This window comes from Parus major, chromosome 2 (assembly GCF_001522545.3).
Source record: "Parus major isolate Abel chromosome 2, Parus_major1.1, whole genome shotgun sequence".
NCBI lineage: Eukaryota > Metazoa > Chordata > Aves > Passeriformes > Paridae > Parus > Parus major.
The window spans coordinates 118,746,764-118,773,812 of record NC_031769.1 but is presented as its reverse complement, the minus strand read 5'-3'; the positions used below and the strand labels follow the sequence as shown (position 1 = coordinate 118,773,812).

At 37.9% G+C, this 27,049-nt stretch overlaps 1 protein-coding gene across 4 annotated transcripts in view; it reads left to right on the top strand.

Moving 5' to 3' along the window:
- The window catches only part of EYA1 (EYA transcriptional coactivator and phosphatase 1), a 90,153-nt gene that overhangs the window by 34,019 nt on the left and 29,085 nt on the right, over positions 1-27,049 (top strand). For all 4 annotated transcript variants that reach the window (XM_033512294.1, XM_033512292.1, XM_033512293.1 and 1 more), the window contains exons 10-12: positions 9,936-10,075; positions 11,302-11,385; positions 17,381-17,470. In XM_033512294.1, the coding sequence (XP_033368185.1) occupies positions 9,936-10,075; positions 11,302-11,385; positions 17,381-17,470 (314 nt within the window). The remainder of the gene's footprint in view (positions 1-9,935; positions 10,076-11,301; positions 11,386-17,380; positions 17,471-27,049) is intronic.

Sequence of the window (27,049 nt, the reverse complement as noted above, 5' to 3'; positions counted from 1 at the left end):
TGCCAAACTGCTCCAGCTGTTTTTGGAAATGAGTGGTGAAAAATACTTTTCTCATTATTAAAAAAAGTTTAAATCCATTTTTTAACAGAGCAATCATGTCAGTCATTAGTAGATGAAGTGTGAAGTCTGTCCAAGGCTGTGGATGTGTTTCTTGGTAATACAGGAAGGAGCAGTTATGATTTGTCACTGGTGTCAGGTGGTTTTGTTTCAGACTTCTTTGGGATGAGGTTGGTTTTAGTTCTCTTGAAGCACTTGATGGGACTGATCTTCCATGTGCAATGCTAAATTTTACTATCATTTGCTGGGCCTCTGTTGCTTTTCTGCATGGGTGTGCACCTGAAGAAAATGTTATGCACTGTTGTCTCTGAGACATTTGCTGCAATTAAGTACGGACGAAAATACAGCAGGTGTATGTGTTTATATACACAAGGTCATGTGTGTGCACTGCATTTGAAAAAGGAATTTTTCTAAAATATAGGAGAGCTTTTTTTGGGTCTGTGGCATTTAGATATGGATGCATATTGATGCCTGCATAATTTTCCTGCTTTTCACTTTTTTGGAAATTTTTTTCTTTTGTTTTCTTGTTATTTTGTTTGTTTTTCTTTTTAAATTGGAAGCAGTTAAGTTGGAAGCAATAAAGTTCCTCTTAACCCTGAGATGATAAAGTTTTAGTTGTTATCAAGATACTAAAATTGAATCATTCTATCATCTGTGTCTCAATCTTTTGCAAAATCATTGCATGTATTTTTCTAAAGTCATGGATCTTTACTGTAGCATTTACTTCCTAAAAGCTATAGTAAGTGTGCATATTTAAGAGGCATAAGAGACATATTTAAGAGACAAAAGAGGCAGAGGCACACTTAGGTGAACCTGCATATTAGGTGGACCACTCTATTAGAAGGAGCTGATGAAAATCATCTCCATCAATGTGGTTGCAAGCAGCAGAAGTATGGCCAAAAATCTCCATTCTTCTTTATGCATTTTTTTTCCTTTATGCATTTAAGTTAGGATCAAGCCCATTTAGGCTCCTTCTGTATTGACTGGAGAGAGATGAACACTTCTCATTAGAGTTCAGTTTAACAACAGTCTTAAATCTGGGATGCCAAAGCCTCTCCAGTGGTATGAAAGCAGTTTAAAGTGGCTGACATACCAGTGTTGGCCTCCTAAGGAGAAATTAGGCAAGAATCTTTTGCTGCTTCACAAACCTTCAGTGCTGGTAGAAGGGAAGGAAGGACCTGTCAGTGAATCCAGTGCTGTGCTTGCCATTTCTCCTTGGACAGTGTAAATGGCTGTACTTTTTTCTTGCTGAAGTTTATTACTAACCCTCAGTTGAGCTCATACACAGTCTGCTTGGAAGAAAAAGCAAGGCTGGACTCAAAGAAAACAGGGATCAGCGTGTAGAAAGGGAATGCTGGGGGAGTGGGGACAAGTGGAAGGTGTATTCAACAGAAGGAAATTCATAGCTGGGTCAAAAATGCAGAACAAAAGAGCAAATTACACAATTTTTTACTACAATTAATAAATTTCTGTAGGCTGTTTTGCCAAATCTACTCAAGTTAGGCTGCTGATTCTTTACCACAACTGGAATGCTTCATATGTGGGATGGTGGGGAGCAGTGCAGAGCCATCACATTTAGTAGGATGGGCTCCAGCTGCGAATTGCAGCTGTCTATCCTTAGACATCTTCTATATTTTAAAAAAAACATGTAATCCATGTGGTTATGAACTATGCCAGGACAAGCACAGAACAGCCTTCAGACTTTACAGAGGCACCAGAATAATTTGACAGACATAGGTGGTTTCTATGAATTTATGCCAATAAGTGAAACAGAAGAGTCTGGTAAGAAAAATGTGAAAGGGAGAAAGTAATTATGTGCTCTTGTGACATTTTTAGTAGTGTTTTGCAGACTCAGAAATCTCAGATAATTTCACTTGAAATAAGTTTAATTCCTTGTCCAAATATAAAATAATCCTTTTATGGTTTCCCTCAGTTACTAGTTAAATTTTAAAGTTTTTGCTATGCAATCCAGAATATGCAGGGATTATTGAAGAAGAACCTGAGATTTTCCATGCTCAGTGTTTCTTCTTTCTCTTCACTTTCAGGATTTTAAAATTTCTTGTACCACAGTCAGGACAAAACCATTCATTGCCCAGAGGTTTATAGTATTTGTATCCATAAATCAGATATACAAATTAATGTTATTTTCTTGTGAACAAAAGCCTGTGTTTTTCTTATGATGTAATCAGAAAGTTACTGATTTTTTTGTCTAAGCTGTAGTATTTAAGATAAGTAATAATAACTAAAATTATAAAAGAGAATAGAAGTAGATAAATGAGCAAATATTTGTTCTCCCTTCCAATATTCAAATTCATTGAAATAGGTTCAGAGTGAACAAAAACCGTATTTCTTTATGTTTCATGTAGGTAAGCTGTGTAGCCCTTTGTTGCAGGATGTTGTGGAAGCAAAAAGTTTATGCCAGTTCAAATACAACAGCTCAAATATTAAATTTACACAGACAGCAAGAAATTCTTGATGCACAAGATCACTGGAGGCTGGGGATGAATTAGTGCTGTGTGGATGTCTGTCCTTTTTGTTTTCTTACTTAGTTTCCAGCTGTTTGCCAGTGTTGAAACTTACCCAAGAGAGATGGAGTTATGCCCCCATCCACTGTGCCTACCCTGATGCTCAAAACTTTTTAGAGTAACATAGATTCATAACATAATAGAATATAACAGAGTAACATAAATTCATAACATGTATTTCTAAGAGTTAATACAAAAAAAACCCCTGGCTTTTCTAAAGCCATAATAATTTTCTCTTGTAATATTTCAACTCCATCATCACAGCTGGTAATAAAAAATTCCTGATTTGTGCAATTTTTATTTTTTTTTTCATTGAGTTAGGAAGGCTGAATTTATCCTTCTATTTCATATGATGATGTATTTATAACTTATTAAAACAGTGTTTCTCACGAGAGATATTTGCCTTGTTCTTGAGATTCAATCTCTTTAATTTTCCTTGGTTTCTGTAATAAATGTGTTTAATATATTACTGGAAGGTTTGGGGTTTTTTTCATATTACTCACATACTTCACAATGCAGATTAAAAACCTCACAAGGGCTATGCCAGCCAACAAAACTTGGTCTCAGGCATGGGTCACTATTTTGCTCTTAAAGACTAAACTTCTTTTTCCTTAAGTACTATATCACATTTAGTATTACAAAAGGGAAAGCAACTTTTACAGTTTTTTCTTATCATGTTTCATAACAATAAATTAGAGATGGAAAAGTGAAAGAGTACAAATTATATTGGCAACTTTTCACTAATACCTGTATGGAAAGAGATGCAGCTATATTTGTAGTACATTTCTGGTATTCTAATGTTTGTTCTTTTTTGTAAATATAAATGAAGAGTAAATCTAGAGGATATATTTATACAAGGAAGGAAAATAATGGAAAATTTTGTAAAAAAAGAAATTAAATTGGATACAGTAAGGAATGGCAAAATGCAGTACTGGTTTTGCTTTTCTCATAATGGTTGTTCTCCTGGGATGTTTTCCTTCGGTTTGGTGGGATTAAAAGTAACAATGATTTCAAATTTCAGTTTGAAAACTGAATAATGAGTAAGGATACAGGTACTACTGGATCATTATGGATTGCTTCACCTTTTTCTTCAATGAAGAATGCTGGAGAAAAAAAAATCTGGACCACTTTGGGTTGTGGACACATATAGTTTATAAATACTGTTATATATGATATTTTGTCATTATTTTAAATATGCAATCCTTAATCAAAACCTCAACCAGGCTTTTAAATAAATAGTCATTTTTGCCTCTATTTTTAACAGACTGTTGAGAGTTTCTGTCAAGTTTATAATAGCATGATCTTAATTCTCAATATACAAACATTCAATTTGTTTTTCAAGTGAAGATTTTGACATTTTGTCAAAACAGCACTAGAGATATATTTCTGTGCCAGCAGGCATTATTGTATTTCTTGCAATACTCATGTAGTGCTTTTACTTACTACTAGTACAGTACTATTTTTTTTAATAGACAAGTAAAAAATAAAAATCCACAAATACATGTGGTTCTACTGCATTGTTTAATCCTGGTCCAGTTGTATGCAAGTAGAAGTTTGTATAAGTGCTCATGGAATTTGTGTTTAGCTTTATTTATGCAAAAGGAAACTTTAATTATGCAAAAGTAAGAAAATCATAGTGTAAGGCTGACATATTCAAATTACTTATTTTTATTCTGGTACATAGGAGTTGAAATAACATTGGCAAAATCAAGTATAAGATTTAAGGGGAAGCATTAATCTGGGCACAATCTAAATGGAAAATTTTTGTACATAGCTACTTTCAGAGACATTTGACTGTACTAACTACCCTAGACCCACCTCATCCTTGTAATTTACATTGTGACATGAGATATGATTACTTTGATAATGTATGTTTACTTTGTTTTGCATAACCTTTCAGTGTAGTAGGGAAAAAGTCTGACAAAATTTGCAATGCCATTGGCAGCAGCAAAAGCTCTGCCCACACACAAACACACACACCAGCTGGATTTACCTAGAGACACACTTGATTTTGGGTTTTCTGGCATAGTCAGTTTTCCTCAGATTTGTCATCGAACACTATTGCTGTACATTGAAATCAACAGTAAGAAAATGCAGCAATTACTGTTGTGGGATTTTCACAACAAACAGAAATTAATTACAGAATATGGTGTTGCAAATGCTATCTCTGCAGCTGTACTCTCTGTTCATAAATAATCAAGGTGTTTCTATTTTCTGAGATGATGGAAAATTGTCCAGTGTGACAAAACCATCCACACTGCCCAGAGTGATGTATAAAGGGAAGTATAAGCTTATGAACTGCTGTGTGTGTCAAGTTGCAGTTTTATGGTGCCTTGGAGCATAGAGGAAAGTCTGATACAGTATGGTTCATGTATTTCAGTTAAGCCAGAATGTAAGCATATTTCATTCCTCACAGCTATGTTTTTGTCAGGCTGGATGTCACCGTATACCACAGGGGTTGCTACCAGGTCAGAAGCAGGGGAGTACCAGTCACACCTGGAAAATAAGAAATTTATAGAATCTGGGCTTAAAATGTTGGGGGTTTTTCTGACTGCTTGTCAAGAGTGGGTCTTTTACACTTATCCAAGGTTCAGAAGTGGGTAACACAGAAATAAGCTATGATATTTAGTGTCTGCCTGGAGCAAAGTGCAGAGGGTTGCTATAGCAGGGAGATCTAAAATGATGAGTCCATGGATGCAGAAGAATAACTGTTGCTACTATATACTTGTTATATATACAATATATCTGTTGTTAATACAATTTTTGTGAAGGCATTGCAACAGAGAGAAGTGGCTGTGGCAGTCCAGACTGATGGATCCACCGGGCTGTACCCTGCCTGCCACAGCAGCAGGCACCTCGGGAGCATCAAAGACAGACTAGGCTTAGGTCAGATTTGCCCTAAGCACTTTTCCAGATCCCAAATGTTTTTGTCTCAGGGGATTTCCAGACCTGCTGTTGTTTGTGTGTTTAGGGTGTGCCTGCATTAGCATTTTAACTTTGAGTAGGATCTTTTTTGATGTGAAGCTTTGGCTCAGCAGAGCAGTCATAGGGCACCCATGTGGAGTCCTTCCAATCATAGCTAACCTGGAAGGTGTCCTCCAGAAGAGCTCCTAATTCCTCCAGCCCCTACTGAGGATGCCCAGGAGACTAGATCCTTGCACTGAAATAACCTCTCAGAGGCAGCCAGTGGTGTCTGATGTAGATGCCACCACTTGCCTGATCCCACAGATCCACCTTGCTGACGTGGTGCAGCTGTAGCACCCCTGAATCCTTCACTTCCAGAGGTGTCTTTAGGCCCTTCTTGAACCCATGTAATATTTTGAGAGCCTGCACTGGGGTTTTCTTGACAAAATGTGTACAAATCTCATACCTTATCTGAACTCCTTGAATTTAACCAGGCTGCTCTGCTCTGCTCTCCTACCAGCTCCCTTTGGTGATCTTGCTTTTGTGTTGGACAGGCAATGGATCTGATCCCCACCCACTTCTCTGCTCATGATTATGGGGAGGGCAGGGTCTTCTCCTGCACTTACTTAGGTTTGTGATGCTCAAGGACAGGATAAAATTGAATTCAGTGCTTTAGAAAAATCATCATTTCACTTGGCTAGTATTAAAATATGTCTGGTACCATGAAGTCAGCTGAAGTTGAACAAATTAACCTTCTCTTGCCAATGATTGTAGAGTAATAGATATAGTGATAACATGGTTTGTGGCTATGTAAATTGACTTCAGCAAGTCTTTTGATGCCCTGGCTGTTAAATCTTTCCACTTAACAATTTTAAAAGCAAGCTAGGCTAAAGCAGTTTGGCAGGAATTACAGCAGAAAGACAAAAAGCTGTTTAGGAAATCATGTCCAGAGAGAAGTCAGTGAGAGCTCGCTGTTAAAATAGAAGGATGGCTACAGCAGCATTCCTCCGTGTCTGCCTTGGGCCTAGCACCAGACCACATTTTCATTAATCATTTAGGTGACGGAACAGAATGTGTTTGCCTATTAAATATGTAGATGACACCATGCTGAGAGGGGCTGCAAGTTCTTTGGAGACAGGATGAGAACTCAAAAAATGGAGATGTGATCTGAATAGGAGCAGGTGTGAGGTATACATTTAGGCAGGAATGATGAACTGCACAAATGTGGGATGGGGAATGTTGGCAGCTTCTTGCAGGCTCTACCTTTCCCTGCAGACCGCTCTCAGTACTTCAAATATTAGTGGCACACAGAGTACCCTCAGCCGCTGTTGTTTTTCTTTCTCCAGAATTTGTCAGGGCTTGGGCTTGTCGAGGCTCAGGGCTCAGCTGGGCACTGTATTCTGTAACTGGGTTTCCTTATGAGGCCCTGAGAGCGACCATTGGACAGCGAGCTGATACCAGCCATGCACACAGAGGCTTCCCCTCACGTACATGCAATAATTTCTTGCACACAATGTCCTGTTTCCCTGCACTGGTTACTGCCATTGTCACACTGTTTGTAACACACTGATCTCCTGAGTGCAGAACATGCAGGTATTAGCAATGCCACTTATTCTGTCATGTGCAAGCTTTGGCCAGGTCTTTGAGATACAGCCAGTTCAATGTCACTTCTTTCTCAGAGGATGATATAGGAATGCTGAATCTAATATTTATGGAAATACTGTAGAAATTGCAAATTTTTTCCAGCCAAGTGGTGTCCAAGGGAGGGTAGCCTGCAGAACATTCAGGAAATCAAGCTTTGCTTGATGCTTTGTATTATTTTGTCCAGTTTGGTGAGACTAGAGAATGAGAATCAGAGCCTAGCAAAGAAGACTGACAGGGAAGGATTAATCTAACAACAAAGGGGATCTGTGAACAGTCTTCAAATGCATGAAGATACAATGAAGGGAATCATTTTTCCCCCACTTTCACAGATTAAACTTCTCATGCTGTAATGAATGCTGAAGTTGTACGTTCTGATGACACAGCTGTCCAAGCAGCAGAGATTTCCTGGAGAGATCCATAAAAGCAGGACAGAAAAATCTTTCTTGGGAGTGATGGAAGTACAGGAGTCCCAAGAAGGGGTCCTGAGACAGGGCTGGGAGTCTTTCTGTCAGGTGAGAGTCTGGTGCATCCATAGAGATTACCTGTGAAAGGAAATGGAAATGAGCCTCCACCCAAACTTGCAGCCCTGTGTTTAAAATTTTGAATGATGTATTAACAATTGAAAGGTGTTTGTAAAGATGGAGAGCTGGATGCTTGTTACAGACAGACTTTCTTCCTTGCCCCCACCATGATCTGCTCTGTGTCCTCACTCATTTAGGTTTGCTTTGTTTATTTGTCATGGAGTTTTGTTTATACTCTTTCCATCTTACCTGTTTCCCATTTTTTTTTAGTATTATTCCTGAAAGTTTCATACTTGAAACCTTTAGGCATAGCATGTCTGTGAGAAGAATTTCTAAAACTAGGAACTAAAGCCACATTCCTAAAAACAGTGTCAGAGACCAAAAGCAGACATAATTTAAATTAGTCAATAGGAAATGCAATTTTTCATTACATCTTAATTTTAGAGTACATATTTAGAATTTGTAGTATTTCTGTTGAAGAAATTCTGGTTTGTTTATTTCATGGGGTTATAATTTACTTCAAGGCTTTTGTGCATTATTTTCTTTCTCTTTTTTTTTAATTAAAGATTTTAATAAAATAATGTTTAACTGGGAAAATTGGTACTATTTGTTACAATTCTTATTTATGGTTAAATACAGTAGGTGATAGAGCAGTCAGCATTCAAAGTTTAAATACTTTACATAAATATTCTAAAGTGTGCATTGTCATAGGAAAAGATATATGTTCTTGGGATGTGTAGATAGATGTGGCTGGATAATTTTTGCTGTTTGACACATATAGAATCACTCTTTTAGTATAAGTCAGATGTCTTCAGAAGATTCCTTAACCTTGAGTTGCATCTTAACTTGTTCTGATTTGTTTGATGTAGCCTGAAATATTTAGGTAAATATCTAATGTGAAATATGTAAGATATGCTAATTCTCAAGAAGTGTAGATTTGAAGGCTGAGCATGAGAATTTCAAGACCTTTTCCTTTTGTTCAGCACAAGCAACTGTTATTATTTTGAGTAAATGTGCATATGTGGTGTTACACAGATGTCCAGAGTCTCCTCCTTAATCTAACCTTTGACCTCAACAGGATGTTTTCCTAGGAGAGAGAATCCCTTGTGTGAGAAGTATACCTGTCTGTTCAAGCTGGAATGCCATGGTCTAGGCAGATTCAAATGAAAAATTTTGTATCTACTGAACTCTAAAGAGTAGCTAATATTAACTGAACAGTGAAATTGAGAAACATGAAAATTTCAGCTGCCTTTACTAGTAATTTTTTTAGGAAAAACAAAAGAAATCATGGTGACCATCAAAATAAAAGTATTTGTGAAATTCAGACTATGAAAGGAGGTTTTCAAAAGAGATGTAAAAATGTGTTGTTGCATTTCTAAGGACCCTGGTACTGCTAATTAAATTAATGGGAATGATAATTGATGCTCAGTGTCTGCTTTGTTAATGTGCAAGCATTCAATATGATAGAGTCTATCAATTTTAAGAGCAGCAAAATATCTTCAAACTAGCATGTTGTCAGAAAAACTCTGTTGATCTTAGCCACATGAATCATCATTCTTTTTTCACCTGTTCAATAACAGTAAATATTCTTATAAGTAAATGTTGCTGAAGCATAATAATTAGCATACAATAGTAAAGATTTATAGCCTGTCTTGAAGGTACTCATTGGAAATGTTCAGTGTTGTGTAGGCCTTTGAAAAATACTAGAAATATCATCTTCATAGTTGATAAATATTTAACACCTATTAATTTAAATTACCATAGGAAAATAATGATTTATGCTGTATTGAAGAATAATCCAATTCTTCTGGCTCAAATGTAGAAATCTAAAAGTGTCTCCAACCAGGCAATTTGGAAATTTTTTTCATTTCTATATCTCTGGGTTTTTTTCACACCTGCTTGGATTTTTTCTTACCTGTCCCCATGACAGGTTATTTTAAAGCATTTAATGTACTTAAGTTTGAAAAGCTTGAGTTAAATTACTGTTGTTTTATGAAAAACTGATATCCCTTAGAATTGTTTGTTTAGAGTTTCGTCTTGTAATAATTGAAGGAATGAAGCAAATAAGTTTTTTTTTACTGAGTCTTTCATAGGTGTTTACTGAGATAATTTATCAGTCTGTTTCACACATAACTTGAGCTAGATTGAACTAATTTATGAATCAATATTACCACTTACCGTTTTATATATAATTATTTTAGTTAGGATTGGGTATTGTGTAAACAAGTTGAACATTTTGAACATTGAACTGAAGGGTAAAAGTGTTCTTTCTCTACTACAACAGAATACAGTACAATCCACAGTCCATCAACCCCCATTAAAGATTCAGATTCAGATAGATTGCGTCGTAGCTCAGATGGGAAATCACGTGGACGTGGCAGAAGAAACAATAATCCTTCACCACCACCTGACTCTGATCTGGAGGTACTTTATATTAAATGTCTTAGGCCTGTTATAGAACTTTATCATTACTTTGCACGAAGAAGTGTTTTTTATACAACAAAAACAAAGTGGAATTGAAGCTCCCTTTTTCCTAACAGCGTTTTCATAGATAATAGAATTTTTCTTCTAAAGAACCTTCTTCATGAAGAGCTCCTACTTTCTTGGAAAAATACTGGGTGTTTCTTTCTCCTTTTGATTAAACAAAGAAAACAAACAAACAAAACAAAACAAAACAAAAGGAAAAAGAAAAGAAAAGAAAAAAGAAAGAAAAAAAAGGAGCAAGCTTTTCCCAAGGCAAAGAAAGGTTTTCATTTGGTCAGGAAACAGTTCTAGCACAATAGTGGGGTTTATTCTCTCATGCTATGTTCACATTCCTCCCAGTGGCCCATGGTTTATGTTGAGAACACATCTCCAATGACACACCATAGCTATGAGTGTCCACACAGCATTACTTTTCCTTTCCAGAAGCTTACCCCATTTGTCATCATGGGTAATACAATCTCACCAGGATTTAAAATACTTGTATTTGAACACTTTATTTTTCATTAAGTTATCATTTTGTGTGTGGTCGGAGAACAAATTTAAAACATATATTTTCCATTGTCTTTAAGCATAAGAATTCTTTACTGATGCCATAAGTTTCATATATACAGCATCCAAGTTCATAGTTTTTGTTCTTCAGATTCATAAAATGCATTACAACTAACATAAGTTAAGGGAAATTAAGTGCCTAGCAGCAATCTGCTTTGTTTTGATTTTAGAGGTAATTTTCAAGGGCACTTACATAAATTTTTGTAAGACTTTTCTTTTATAAGACATGCAGAAATACAGAATTCTAAACCTGAAGATTTAATTTTGAGATGCTTCTCCTTATTTATTTCAGTTTCTATCTCACATCAAGCTTTAAAAACTGCATTGTACAGTTTCATTTTCTGTGTATATTTGATGATACTAGAATTCTATTCTAATACAAGGATTTTATATAATAGCAATTGTAGTAAAAAGATAATAGATTGTGTTACCCTACCCAGGAAAAAAAAACAAACAACTTGTTAGTTTTGAAAATAAATGGCAGGGAAGCTATGGTTTTAATATGCAGCCATTTCAGTATAATTTTCCCATTTGTGTGCCTACTGATTCAAATTTTAACTTTAATTTCAAGTATTAGCTTCACAAAAGAACACATTGATTTGATTCTCTTTTTACAGAGAGTATTCATTTGGGATTTGGATGAGACAATCATCATTTTCCATTCCTTGCTTACAGGGTCCTATGCTAACAGATATGGACGGGTAAGTGTCAAGAAACTGATGGAAATGTTCAGTAATATTTGCTGGTTTATGGTTGATACACAAGGAATTCCAGAACATTAGTTGATTTTTAGAGGCACACTGGTACTGGCGTTAAAAAAATATCAAGGTGTTTCACACATCATTCTTTGCAGTTACTCAGCTCTTGTATTCAGTACATATTTAAATAGTGTTGGGAATAATACTTGGACCACTTGAGGTTTGGTTTGTAGATACAGGTTGTCTGAAACCTGTGATATAATAACAATCTGCAAAAGTCTACATCCCCTCAGAGAGTGAAGAATTTCCAGAAATGATTGCTATGACAGATTGGCTGTGCTCTGTACTGAGAGAGAAAGAGGAAGAATGCTTTTGGATGTGGCCAGATTAGTCTTAAATTTTTTACCTTAGATTTTTTTTTTTTTTTAATCTAAATATTGACTGGTGTTTTTGACAGTCCTCTTTTGAGTAAAATCTTTTTATTATGCACAGTCTATAAATCATAACGAAACTGATGAATATGTCTATAGACAGCGCATTTCCTTGGTAATTCTCAGAAGAGAAACATGATTTTAGGTGAATAAGGACAGTTTATGAATGGAATGTCCTTATGAGATCAGACTTCTTTTTTTCAGGATTGTATTTGAAAGCTGACAGCTTTTGCTAAAATCTGTTATAGCCTTTTATGTTCACCTCATCAGAGTGAACCTCACTGCAGTTACAACCTCAAAGTTATAACTGGAATGTGATTTTTTGTTAACCTCAAGAATTCTACATGTAAAGAACAGCTACATAGTTTTGTCTGGCTTCATGTAATGCTTCTGTGTTCTTGTAAAGCTTCAATTTAGCTTTAACTGAAAGGTTTTACCCTACACTCAGCTGAGTGAAGGGCAAAGCTACCTCCAGTTCAGTCTGTGCCTGGGTCAGGTTCTGAGTTTCTCTCAATAGCTTTTAGCAGTATGCAAATCTAAAGCAGTAACTTTATAACCTTTTTTGCTTGTTCAGGTAAGGTTTGTTTGCAGAAATGTTTACTGTAATAGCAGTGTACCTGTTTGAGGAATATAATTAGGTTTTTTTCATTATATGTCAGAAAAGCAGGTTAATTCAGCAGCCTTGGTTTCCTAGGTGTTGTTAGTTTATATTTAGTTAATTCAACAGCCTTGGTTTCCTAGGTGTTGTTAGTTTATATTTATGCAGAAAAAAAACATAGAACTTAAATGTTTCAACAATTACTGTATGGATCTGTATGAACAAAAGCATTACAGAAGAGTATTAAATATTTACCAAAAGTTATTTTCCATTTTTCAGACCAAAACCAGCTTTTGTGTGTTATCCCAAAAGCTATTACAATTTAGTTCAGAATGAGGAGAACAAATCCCAGTGCTCACAAAAAAGGTGTGACGACAGAATCTCACCACTGGCTTTTGGTCAGCAGAGTAGCACTGGAAAAGCCTAATTAATTAGTCATTGCCATAGAAGTACTAATGTGAGCATATTTTTTCCATTTGTTACTAGTTCCCTGTAGTGGATTCATTAATTGGAGCCTGAACGTAAACACTTTATTGCTGGATGGTTGAAGCTGAGGAAAGTGGCTGGTATTCAGTTCCAAAGAGATATAAATACGTGCTCTGCAAGGAGGGGGCTGACTCCTGGGTGCAGCTCCATCACTGTTGGCACTGTTTACATAAGATGTAGCTTTTGCCCAGCTGGCTCTGGTTGCTGGAACAATATTCCTGCATTGCTAAATGACAGCCAACTGTTGATGTTGAGAGGAATGATGGCGTTACTGCTTAACCTCTGGATAAATACAAATCCTTTTTGGTGAGGGGTAGCAACATGCCTGTCCTTGGCTCTCAGATGATGTCATGAAACTGTGCCATTCTGGTTATGTTTTCTTAGGTTTCATTCAAATCAGAGTTTCTCTTGGGCTATTGACAGCTTTGGACAACAGCTAGCGATTTCCAAGGGTGTTAGAGAAAGACAGTGTCAAATATTCAAAGCAAACATTCTAAAATATGAGAATTTTAGGGTCTATTTATGGCAGCAGCAGATGCATGTTTTTAAAAGAGTGTTTACCTGATTACTGGCCTTTAAATTCAGAAGTCTGGAGCATAAATTAATCTGAAATAAAAGAAAGTTGAGGAGAATTATTGTTCTTTTCATCTGTATTCTTGTTTATGAGCAATCTGACATCATGTTCTCTTGTAAATCTGCACTATGGTGAGGGCTAGAAGTGCCCTTTTAAAAAATTAAATCTAGGATGATCACATAATCATTAAAATACAAAAGCTGGATCTTCAAACAAACAAAAATGTCCTAATTAAATAATAGGGGATTTGGCAACTTGGCATTCAGCTCTTTTCATAATGCCTGAGCGAGTTTCATGGTGAATGACTATGAATGATGTGCGGCCTTGCTGCTGAAGGGGTCGATTTTCTTTGCCTAATTCTCTACCTCATTCCTCCTAACTTCTTCCTTGTGCCAGCCTTTTCTGTATCTTCTTACTTTTTCATCTGTTTTTTATCACCTGCTCTCCTTTAGCTCCTATTGTGCTCTAATTTCCTCCTGCTTTTTTCCTTCAGTTTTGGTGTAACAAAATAATACCTTTATTTTTCAGTTTGCACAGTCATGACAAAAATGACTCCATAAAGTACGTTTTTATTTAAAGATTATTTGAATTTAGTGATATTAATGGAAATATATAAAACTCTAAGAACATGCCCTTCCAGAAGATTAGACAGAGAAACAAAACATTTCCATTTGCTTTTGGGTTTTTTTAACTATGTGCAGAGAGAGCTGTATTGATCAAATATAAAGTTACCAGTTAGTTTAGCTGACATTAGTACAGATTAAGTTTTGGAATTGGGAAAAAGTTGGAACCCTTTAGGATCTTGGAGCAGGTGAAAATATATCTCAATTGGCAGAGAGTACTGTGATCTTTACATACATTTCCATCCTCAGTGAAAGCAGTTATAAGCAGAGGTTTTAAAGGAATTTTCCTTTAAATTATAAGCTATTTTATTGTGGTTTAATATAGTTTAGAGATAGAGAAAAACAAAGCCTGGTTTCACTTAACCCTTCATTTGTGACCTGTAGGCTTAAGTGGAAAATAAGCCTTGTACCCAAAGTGAACTTTCCTGTTTTTCAGCTTCTTGTTTCTCCACAAAACAAAGAAATCAAGTAGGTAGAATTTAGAAATGACATACAGGCAGTATTTTGGCTCCAATGCCAGTATTCAAAACAAAAGGCCTACTTAAGCAGTTTGACATTGGTATTTCTTTTCTTTAGTTAAACTGTACCTCCCTCAGAGATTTGTACCTGATTTTGACCATACCTGAAAAGGCACTGACTGAACCTGCAAATCCCAGGCAACAAGAAGAGATTGTTAGCTTTCCTACTCATTGTGTGACACCTCACAGTAATTAGTTAGCAATTAGTGGCTTAAAATTGCAAAAGAAGGCTTGGTATGGGATTACTTTTTTAAAACCTTGTTCTAGCCTTGTCTTTTTTTCAAGTTTACAGCCCCCACTGTAATATCTGATGGCAGAGTTTGATGTACTATGGTGCTTTAAACCAAGGTTCTTGTGCTTTTCATTAGAGCAGTTGCAAGTTTGTGACTACACAGATATTTAAAATGCTAATGCAGATAAGGGTTTTGCTTCTGTTAAATATGTATCTACCAAGAGCCACAGTTTAACATGGTTTTTGTGTTAAGTGGAACTTCTTATACAAAAATATTCTATTTAATAGAGGAGTTAAGCTTTCTTTGAAAAGCAATCCATTTTGTTTCTTCCTTTAGCTTTTGTGTTATTTAATCTGACACTTTCAGTAGGTGCCAATGAGTTTCTTACATTTTTTCTGTCTAATTAAATTAACCTAATTAATGACATTATTTTAGTATTACTTTGGAGAAAACCATTCTGTTTTATTTCTGTCATGTAAAAATACCTTGGAGTAAAATGGTTAGAAAGCTTTACAAAAACTTCTTTTTACTGACTCAAAAATGTGATAAAAATGTTCAATAATAAAAATAGCAAGTCGTGTACACTGAAATTTAAACTATATATTTGCAGCCAGTCATTTAAAATTAGTCAAATGGGTTCATAACCAATATTATGCTCTGTTGCCCATTTATTCTGCTTTTTAAAATGATGTTCCTATTTAAGGATGGAAGTCAGAAGGAAATTATTTCTACCTTGTTGCATTAGTAGTTGATAATCAAGATGCAGCTAGTGATCCTGGTTTGCATCTTAGACCTTTAGCTCATCTAATTCCTTTAATAACTAAAGCAGAGGCTTCTGTGAGGTGGCTTCTGTTACTGCTCAGGCACAACAGAAATCTGAATTTAAATCTGTTTAAGAAAAAGAAGCCCGATAAACTGTGTAGGATGATGAGGCACTAACTGGGCATAAAGATAAGCAGAAATGCCAAAGGGAGAAGAAGCCTCAGGTCTAGCTAGAGAGAAAATACCACCTGCTTTCCATCTCACATGCCTACAAAAGTACAGCAGAGGAAGGCGTAGGTCTAGAAATAGAGCAATATTAAAACAGAGAGACAGAATATTTTTGTTCATATTTTAAAGTCTTTCCATTTGAATTAAGAAGCCAATTTTTTTTGGCTGCTCCAGTTTCAATAGAAGACTTATTTTAAGGGCAAAATCCATCAAAATAACATGATGCAACTTTTTCCCCCATTTATAAGGACTATTTTTTTTTTTATTTTAAAAAACTCTTAAAGGTTGTGAGTTCAAGAATAGATGTTTTGTCTGCTCAATGTAGCTTTGATTTGAAATTTCAAAAATTCTTTTGCTGGATAGCAGTTCTTGGGTTTTGGCATTTCCAGAAGGCAAACAGTCTGCCAAATCACCATTCTTTTCCAGCTCCTTACTACTGACACATTTTGCCTTTTTAACCAGTAGTTACAGAAAAATGTTTACAAGTTCAGAGATCATGTTGAAGCACCTATTAATTTGATTGAGAGGTGGAAAAAGAAACTAAGGACTACATCTCTTGCTTTTTAACTGTGACTTGTCATCAAATTTAGAATATTAGCTTATTTTAAGTAAAATATGGGTTGTCACTTCTTCAGTTCTATTTAAAATATAATTCCTAACAAACTAACATTATTAATAGAGGCTGTTATGGGATAGCTTAACATATTCTTTCGACCTCATGCTCCTGTGCACTTGGATAGACTTGGCATTATAAATGAGAAACTCTATATCAAATGTATGTATTAGGCTCTCTTTTCGATTTTTCAGATTGAAAATATATAAAACACCAAAAAAAAAATCAAAACAAGACAAACATCTGTAATGCATTTGGTAACCACAATGCTGAACATGCTTTTTGAGTTTATTAGCTCAGTAAGGAATAAGTTGTTATGGTAATTTCTGTAGAGAACTTGAAGTGTGTTATGTATTAATAACAAACAATAGTTTTGTTCACTCTGCATGGGTGGGCCAAACCGGAAACATAATTAAGGCCTGGGTTCATGGACAATCAAGGAGTGGTTTTAAATATAATTGCCATTTGCAAATAAAACATCAATAGTTCTTTGCTTTAAAGTCACTAGGTAGTCCCAGGACTGAATCCTGTCATTTGTGACCAGTGAGAGTTTATTTTAAGTAACAATTGTACCATCATACCCCTGGTTGATCATAAAACTCGTGAACAGTTGTAGAATCTGGAGAGGTTTTAGATGAAATGGATTTGCCCTTTCTGCACAGAGAGCAAAGAGCCAGTGCTGGGGATGCACGAGGGTGACCACAGAAGTCCCCCAGCAAAGTCAGGGAGTCAGTTGAGTTAAAGTCATATTTTTGAGTGTTACTGGGAAGTGTTGTAGTACAGGGTGAGACAGTAACTGAACCGAAACTGACAAAGCAGATGTTGCATTTAATACAAGCAGTATGTTATGAAAAGCTGTTCCCCCAGTCTGTATTTGGGAATGTATGTTAGGCACAGTATTGATGGTATATTTGCTTAATTTCTTCTTTTAGGATCCTCCCACTTCTGTGTCCCTTGGACTCCGAATGGAAGAGATGATTTTCAATTTGGCGGACACACATCTATTCTTTAATGATTTAGAAGTAAGTGTTCATTTTTTAAAACACACAGAGATGATCTAATATTTAATATTTGTCTGGTTTTATGTGTTGTTAGATGGTTTGACAATTATTTGCAGAGTTTCAATATGGAAATGCCTAGAAAATAGCTGTATCATTTAGTCATTAGGATATATAATAATATCTACACTAAATGTCTGCGCTGGCTTTCAAAGGTTACTACAGTTAAAATGGTAGAGTTTTGTCCTCACAGGTTTTAGCACTTACAGTGACAGTAGACAGGTTTCAGAAGTGGGTACACTGAAAGAACCTATAAACATAAAGAATTCAGTAGTCTGCACAGACCATTAAATATTAAACTCCAGCTTCTGTAAGCAGTTGATGGCTGGGTACGGATTTCTTGCTTACATCCCACGGTGGGCCAGTGTTACCTTAGCCCCGAGGGACATCATTAATGTTGTATGGGCTGTCCTTGGGCTGTTCCTGGGGCTGCTCTGCCTGCAGCAGGCACGGGGTGTTCTGTGCCAGGGTGTCTCTGCCTGCAGCCAGGAGCTGCGGGAGCCTTGCCAAGGGCTTTTTTAGCCTACACAGCCTATGGTTTGGCGATTCTTGGGAGATTGTTCCAAAGTTCTCCAGACTGCTGAAAGAGACCGTCACTGCAGTGCCTGGATGTTTCATCTTAAAAGGGAAAAAAACAATTTCTGATCACATTTTAATAACACAAAAACATGAAAACAGTCAGATTTCTTTCCCATCATAGTGAAGACAGCTGTTTATTTAAAATCCAGCTGTTAAGCAAGCTTGTGGTGGGGCTGCCAACACACATTAATCATCAAGTTGTTGTTTTGCTAGATTTTAGAATAGTGTGTTATTCCAGACAGCAAAAGAATCTAAAAGATTCAAATGCAACTTTTACTGATCAAAGTTAATTGGCAGCAATTGGCCTTTAAATATTTCCTGATGTTTCCCTTTTCAAAATCAAGCAAAATACACCTTATTCAATAGATGAGCCAAAATAATTTGAAAAATTCCAGTGTGTGATAGACCTCAAATGTGGTTTGTCCAACATCTGTCCTATATTTTGATTTCTTTTCATCTAAAAAGAAACCACTCACAGATGATTTGGCATCTTAGAACGTAATGAAATTATTGAACATGTTTTTTTTTCCTTCCATTCCTCAGAGTATTTATTTTTTATACTTACAGTAAAATAGCTGGTTTCTTTAAATTTTAAAGTAGCATTTTCTTTCATTAAGGTAGCTGTATTTAAAGATATGATTGTTTTGGATATAAGAAGTACCATCAATGTGTTGCATGTATAGGAATTATTTTTCAGATTTGTTTAAAAATATGACAATGCTAGTTACTTTCCAACTCTGTGTCTGTTATATTTCATTTTAACCAGAGCACAATGAAAAAGTACTACTCTTCCTGTATTTTAGCAGTATATTTAATAAAGTTCAAAGTGTTTTTATTTGCTATGCAGAGCCAGATATTTAGCTACTTCATACACAATTGTCAGCCTCACTGACTTTAATGGAAGTTAATCAATCACCCTGATTATTAGCATTAGAGGTGCTAGATTATCTTCTGCTAATAGACATGTTGCACCCTTAATAATACAGCACCATAGTTCATTCACTCAAGAGCTTTGAAGCTGTGTATGAGAAAACTGCTCCAGGTGGTACATGAAGGCCGAGGGGCTCACTGATAAGCCTGATTCTTTGCATTTCCACCAAAACAAGCCAGTTTATGTTGTATGTCCAAACTGAGATGTAATAGTTTGTGTCTATACCCTGGTCTGCCTTCCTCATACACAGAGGCACCCAGGAGTGAGCAGCTGTGCGTGTGTCCTTGTGCACGAGCTCTAATCCTTGTGTCTGGAGAACATGAGCTCCAGTCTGAAGGATCATGCCTTGTCTGAGGAGTGAAGAGCATGTGTGGTGTCCATGGACAAGCCTTCAGAGTACACAATGAAAGGGCATAAGAGAAACTGTACTTTACAGAAAGCAGCACGTAAGGGCTAGACCTCATCACAGGCTGAGGCTCTCAGTTCATCAGCAATGACAGTTTTTTGAAGGTGTGGCAGAGACGTGGTGCTCTTGAAGGAGCGCGTCCTCCTGGAGCCACAGTTTGTCATTCTTGTGAGCACCACCATTTAACTAGCACAGCTTGCCAGTTTCCCAAGGGCTGTGACCTCAGGGCAGATTCCTCACACCCATCTCAGAAACTCAAAAGTCCTTGCTTGGTGGTTTGGAAGTTCAGGCTGCTCACAGCTTGACAGGCTTTCATGAGAACTGTGGATGATTTGGTTTGGATATGCCTCAGGCTTAAAGCATCTATTCTCACTGATGAAGAACTAAGTCTGAAAGTTTAGCTCAGGTCTAAGCTTTCCAGTTCATGAGCACAAGTATCTGGGCTGTTGGGATTGAAAATGTTTGTAGGTACCATTGCCAGAGAGCTGCAGAGCTTGGGTATCCTTGCCCAGCAGTGGTATGAAGAACAGCAAAGCTGGATTTGGAACATATCTAACCCACAGAGTAGATGTATCTTTGAGTCTAGGCTTAATTCAAAGTGGGAACCTGAAAGCTGATGCCCTCTGTCTCACCCAGGCTCAGAGGGAACCCTTCTTGGCACACAGAGAGGCCACTTTTAAAGGCAGGCAATCATCTGTCATAACTTTGGCCTCTGATGCACATTTTTCCAGATACCACAAGTTAATGTTTTTAAATAAAAATATTCTTTTATCCAACACATTCCAGAAAACTCTATAATCAGAATAGCTCTCTTGTGATCCAAGTGAAAATACTTTTTCTTCCTCTAAAATGCTGATTGAACATTTTGAATGCAAAGGACAGAGTTGCAGCAGTTGTGATCTCTGAAGCACAGTTTGATTGATGTGTGCCCTAACTGGCTTTTCAAAGCTCAGCCTAGAGATTTAGTAGTGTTATTAGGTTAAATTCTAAACTTTGGCAGTCAATTTTTAGTCTGTATAAAGTGAATCTATGCCAATGTGTATCAGTTTAATTTAGTAGGGGGTACAGCCAGGTAAATTAATAATTTATTTTCATGTATGTTGTTCTTTATGTAATAGTAATAATAATTAAAATAGCAGTAATATTTGTAATTGAAAATTTCAAACTCATTGAAAAAATTCAGTCAGATCTCACTATCTGGCTCTGAAGTCAGTATTCTGGTTCTGGATGGGTGAGCTACGGTTAGATTTGCGCCCTTGTACTAGTTCTTATTTTATTGCTTTGAAAAAAATAAAATAAATTGCTTATTTCCTTTACTTTGCACAGATATATTTGGAGTAATTAATTCCAAAGTGATGTAATAGCAAATAATTTCTGATCTTTAGGAACATTCCTTAAAAACATGTTAAAGGGGTATGACAGGATTTTTAACATACTGAAAAGGAAAATATTAATGCTTACTTATGTATAATTTGATCTAAGTGCCATAATAAACTGTGTTTTCTTGAATTAGCAGTAATTTCATAATGAACTTATAGAAGTGAACTAAGCTAAATAGTAGAAGATAGTGCCATGTTCTAAAAATTTAGCTTCCAAAAATCTGTATCTGGGTTTCCAAACAAGAGCTTTAGGTTTTCAGTATTGAAGTTGTTTATTTAAATACCTCATACTCTCTGTTTTATAGTTGAATTTTAATTGTGTGCAAGAGGGAATAACTACATTGATGTAGTGCTCTCAAGAGAACCAGTTACCTCATCTGAAAATAATGTTTGATTTTACATGCTGATTATGTTTTGATGGGGATAATAAGGTATAATATTTTAAAGGTGTATATAGAGCAATTACACATATTATGTATTTTAGGAGGCATGCTCCAGTGTTTTGGGGAAACGAGCAGCTTGATGATAGGACTGAAACCTGACATCCACTGAGGTGATCAGCTCTGGTGCAGGAGTGTTCTAGGGCAGAGCAGGAGAGCATGGCTTACAGGGGCGTTCCTCAGCCAGGGAAACCCCAGGGGAGCAGAGACCCACCAGGAGCCAGCAGCTCTTATGAGAGTGGCTTACTGCCCTGGCACATGCAAGGCCAGGAGTAATGGTGGCCAATCCCTCTTCCCAAAGCTGGCAGCCCTAGTGAGCACTGTGGCCAGGAGCGCCATGGCCAGGGCAGGCAGACAGGTCATGGTGTGGCATTTGCTTGGCAGGGTGCGCAGGGAGGACGACTCAGAGGAGGGACATCCACTGGCCAAGTGTGGACACGTGAAGTCTGCCAGCAACCAAGCACCGCTCTGTAGCCATCTGCACAGGTCAGGGGCTCTCATCCCCCCTGACTCCCAAGGCAGAATGGTGGGCACTCATCTTAGAGCAAAGGCTGCAGCTCTGATGGGGCATCTGCACCTGACTGTGGCCAATGCCTCCACACAGACAGGGCTGCTGAAGGGAGAGACTGCAGTGCAGACCTCAGGCTGCAGAAAGGACAGGGACAGCAGACCTACCTGCCAAAGTTGTGCTGGGTGGAGCTGATTGGCTCCATCTGTCAGAGAAGGAGAAGAGCATCTTCAGTCAAAGGCTTGAGGGATGGGGCTTTAAACTAAAGCTGCTGCAGGAGAGGAATCTTAATCTGTCCCACTCCTACCAGTATGATGGCTGCGGCAGCCATAGGTACCCAGAGCCTGGAGAAGGATCACAGCTCAGCAGAAAAGCACCTGAAGAGCATCACAAAGGAATTCCAGCCACTCCAGCCAGTAAGTTGGCTTCATCAGGGGCCCATCTTAAATGCTTCTATGCAAACACATACAATATGGGGAGAAAACAAGAGGAGTTAGAGGCATGTGCATGCCCGCAGGTCTGTGATCTTACTGGCATCACAGAGACTCCTGTGATTGGAGTGTTGGAATGAAAATGTGCAAAGTTTAGGAAGGACAGGCAGGGAGACAAGGAGGGCCTGTGACCCTCTGTGACAGTGGATGTCAATGTTGGAGTGCATGGAGCACTGGCTGGAGATAGATAAGGGGCCAACTGGGAGCTTATGAGTCAGGATTAAAGGGAGAGAAGGGGACAGGGGACATGAAGTGGGGCTCTGCTACAGACCACCTGACCAAGAAGATTGAGTGGATGAAGCTCTCTATAGACAGGCAGGAAAAGCCTCACTTTAGCAATTCCTGGTCCTCATGGTGAGCTTCAGCCACCCAAATATCTCTTGGAGGTGCAACACAGTAAACCATAGTAATCCAGGAGGTTCTGCAATGCATTGAGGATGAATTCCTTCTGGAAGTGATGGAGGAGAAAACAAGGAGAGGTGCTGTGCTGGACCTTCTTCTCACCAATAAGGAAGGACTGGTGGGGAATGTGAAGCTCAAGGATTGACTGCAGTGACCATGAAAGGGTGGATTTTAAGATAGTCGGGGCAGCAAGGAGAGTGCACAGGAAGCTCACAACCCTGCACTTTGGCCTCTTAAGCAATCTACCTGTCAGGACCATGGGGTAAATTCCTAAAGGGGATCCAAGAACACCAAGAAAAGTGTTTAATATTCAAGGATCAGCTCCTCCAAGCTCAGGAATGGTACATCCCAACAAAGAGGATGTGGTTAACACTTTGGAGGGAAGAGGTCATCCAGAGGGGCCTTGAAGTGCTTGAAAGGTGGGCTCATGCAAACCTCAGGGGGTTCAGCAAGACGAAGTGCAAAGTACTGCATCTGGATTGGGTAAATCTGGAGGAGACTGGATTGAGAGCAGTGCTGGGTGGAAGGATTTGGAGGTGTTCATTGACAAGAAGCTAAACATGACTTGACAATATGTGTTTCCAGACCAGAAAGCCTCTTGTGTCCTGGGCTGCATCAAAAGCATGACCAGCAGGTTGAGGAGGTGATTGTCCCCCTTTATGCTGCCCTCCTGAGATCCCACCTGGAGTACTCTGTCCAGCTCTGGGACCCCAACTAAAGAAGGGCATAGAGTGAGTCCAGAGGAGGCCATAGAGGTAATGAGAGGATTGCAGCACATCTCAAATGGGGAGAGGCTGAGAGGGTTGGCGTTGTTCAGCCTGGAGAAAAAAGGCTCAGGAAAACCTGATTGTGACCTTCCAGTACATAGAGGGGAGAGCAGGAGAGGGACTTTTTGCAAGGTGTAGTGACAGGACAAGGGTTGATGGCTTTAAACTGAAAGAGGGTGGATTTGGATTAGGTGTTAGGTAGAAAGTCTTCAGTGTAAAGTTGGTGAGACACTGGAACACATTGCCCAGGGTAGTTGTGGATGCACCATCCCTGGAAGGGTGCAAGGCCAGATTGGATGCAGCTTTGAGCAGTCTGGTCTAGTGGGAGGTGTCCCTGCTCATGGCAGGGGACTTGGAACTGGATGATCTTTAAGGCCCTTTCCAACAAAAACCATTTCGTAATTCTACCTGCATCTTTAATGGTTGTATATGTTTATATTGATATTTATAAAAGTATTTATTAATTTTTGGCATATCAGGTGCACATTATCGCCAGGTATCTTAAAGGAATATTGGTGTAGTGAATTATAAGGAACATCTTATTTGAAAAAGTTCAGTGCTTTGCAAACTTTGTTCTAAAATGACACCAACTCATTAGAGCTATTCCTTTAGAGATACTGAAGCTGAATGTGTCACTTAGTAAGTCTTTTTTTGTCTAATCATACCTAACACTTAGAATACTTTCTTTTTTGTTGTTGTTGTTTCTGTTGAAGTAATTAAAAGCAAATTAATTTGTAGTTCTATTTCATGGTGTTTTTTGTTTTTTTTTTTCTTTTGGGACTTTTGTTTCTGTTTGTTCATTTCAAGTTTTTTGGCGTAGGCTTTTGTGGGAAGGTTTAAAATAAGATTCTAATGATACTATAAAAATACCCCAAATTATCCCACCTTTGACAAATATATAGATGCATGGTCATGAATAGCATTAATTTTTCTGCCATTTGTAAAGGATATATAATGCACACCCGCGGGTTGCATTATATTCAATTCACGTCTGTTTGTGGAGTCTGTGCAAAGTGATGATATGTGTTTGGTAGTAATTTATAATGAATGGCAGTATGGTATGAGTTTTCAGACTGCATTAGTTTATATATTTCTCTCAGTGATAAAAGATCAGGGAATGTCATAAGGTGTATACCATCCTACTGTCAAGCATTACCTTTGGTTCCTTGGGGAAAAAAAAATTATAATGGTCAATTGTATTCTAAAAATTAATGATGATGACCTTGATGAATTTCTTCTGAGATTGTTACTTAAAATCCACTTGGTGTTCCACATCTAATATATTTGTGATGAAAATTCAGAGTAAAATATCTTCTGTATATGAGTTATGAGCCTTATAACTGTGTTATGATATCAAGAAAGGGGTGTTACTTCACATTCATGAACCTTCAAGAATATTAGCATATTACTGTGCATGGACTCCTCTGGAAAGTTGCCTGTATTGGAGTTGCATATGATTTCCACAAGATTCAACTCTGCCATTAACCACAGCAGGCTGGGCCACCAGCCCAGGGCAGGCAGTGGCCAAGGTGTTCCCATCCCAGCCTGGCTACCAGGCAGCACCTTCACTCCTCTGTCCTGGCCTCCTGCCACCAACAAGGTTAGCCAGGCCTCAGGCACCAAGGAGCAGCACAAGAGAAGCCCATCTCTCTGTTTCTTCATTAAATAAAGCTAGATTAATACAGAAATACTTTGCAAATCCTACATATTACATGTATGGGAACATTTCCAGCTTTAATGAAGCATTGAGATGGTGTCTTCCACAGATGCATATTCTCATAGTTTAAAGCAGAGAATAAACAGCATTTATGTCCTTACACTCTCGTGCTCTGTGCTTGCTTTGTAAACCTCCTCCCTGCACCCACAGGGCAATAAATCCTTCCAGGACTCTTACAAGTATGTAACTGCTAGCTTGAATTTACTCAGATCTGGAAGTTGATAGGGAGAAATTAACTATCAATTTTTTTTTTAAATGAAAACTGCTTTTTGTGCATTGTTTCTTGTATAATTTACTATGTGGAAGTTCCTGCTCTTGTTGTGGCCCCCAGTCATTAGACTATGAGTATTTATCAACTCTACCTTTCCATCCTATTCCTTTTCAATATCAAGACTTGTGTGGAGGACAATTTTTTCACTTGAAATGTGATGGAGATGTCTGACACCCAGCAGTATGCTGAGCCCTTCTGTTCCCTAAAGGAACATAAAGGATTGCTAAGGCCCACATTGCAAGGCAGACTCCCGTGTCACTAAAGCAAATGGTGACACACTCTGTATCAGCACCAGGCACTACAGGGATTTCCAAGATGGGAGATCATTGTCAGAGCTCAAGGGAATAAGAAAGGGAACAACTAATACCCATAAAGCATCCATAGTGCCTGATCATGGAGCAGAACTCGTTGAACATTAGTTCCTTTTTGGCCTTTGCCTTCAATTCTTACAGGTGAAACCTGGCTGACTCCCTGCTGCTGGAAGCAAATGTATTCTATAAATCACTTCTGGCCCTCAAGGAGACCTTTTTTCATGACAGGGACATATATCCTCTTTTCATCAGCCTGAAAATTTCTCCTTTGTAGGTATCAGTAACACCACAGGAGACTAAGTGACTTTCCTCACAGGTCCTTCAGTGACCGTGCACACAGCTATGTCCCCAGTGGACCACGCAGTGCCCTGTAGGAATGCCTTTGAAGAAATACAGCCATATGTTCTGTTTCTTTAATCTGAAGGAGAAAGGGAAACTGTTTCCCCTCAGACCTGGGTACTTTAATAGGCCACAGACTCAGACTGGTAACTTTTGGCACAGTAGCACTCCAAAACATGATCTGTGATCCTGAGCATTATGATAATACACATTATTGAATTCATTACTGCGTTCAGCAGGCTTATCGTATGCAGGTTATTGCACATCTCAAAGAACCATGAGCACTGTAGGGAAAAATGCTCTTCTTTCTGGAAGCATTTTAGCACATCTGGTCCTAGAGTCAAATAATCTAACAAATGAAGTGCTTGGATGCAAGCCAGCTCTTAAGTGCAGACTTCGAGCAAGCTCCAAAGCAAGCTGGGAGAGCAGGTTGGCCACTATTAGCAGTGTAGAAGTCCATCATTTATTCTTCCACACCTTGTAGAAATGTCATGGAGCCAGTTTTGGACAGCCATGACGGGTATGATGTTGCCTAGATTTAAATTTAACTATGTTGTTTGGAGATCCACAGTCAGTGATAGGAATCAGGGGAGCTGCAATCAGACCAAGGAAGCGCAGAAGGAGGATTGTGAAACACCATTACCAGGGAGGAAAGCTTTCTTAACTTCTCCACAAAATAAAAATCAGTTCAAGGTCATTTTGTGTCTAAAGCTGTACTCCAAGCCCTGAACATGGACAGGGTGAGCTTTGCTGGCTTTAGGTACTAATCACTTGTCTGGTGCATATTTTACACAGATATTTATGTAGATGACACAACATGAGGTCTGTGTTTGTGGTTGCCAATACTTTGTAATTCCTGATCACTGTGCCTGAGTCTTCTCATCATGGTGATGATAAGGACGGTATCTATAGATACAAGGATCATAATTCTGTTATAAAATACTCAAGAGAGAGAAAAGCAGGAGTTGAGTCTGGTGATTATAGCAGTTATTATTGTGTACA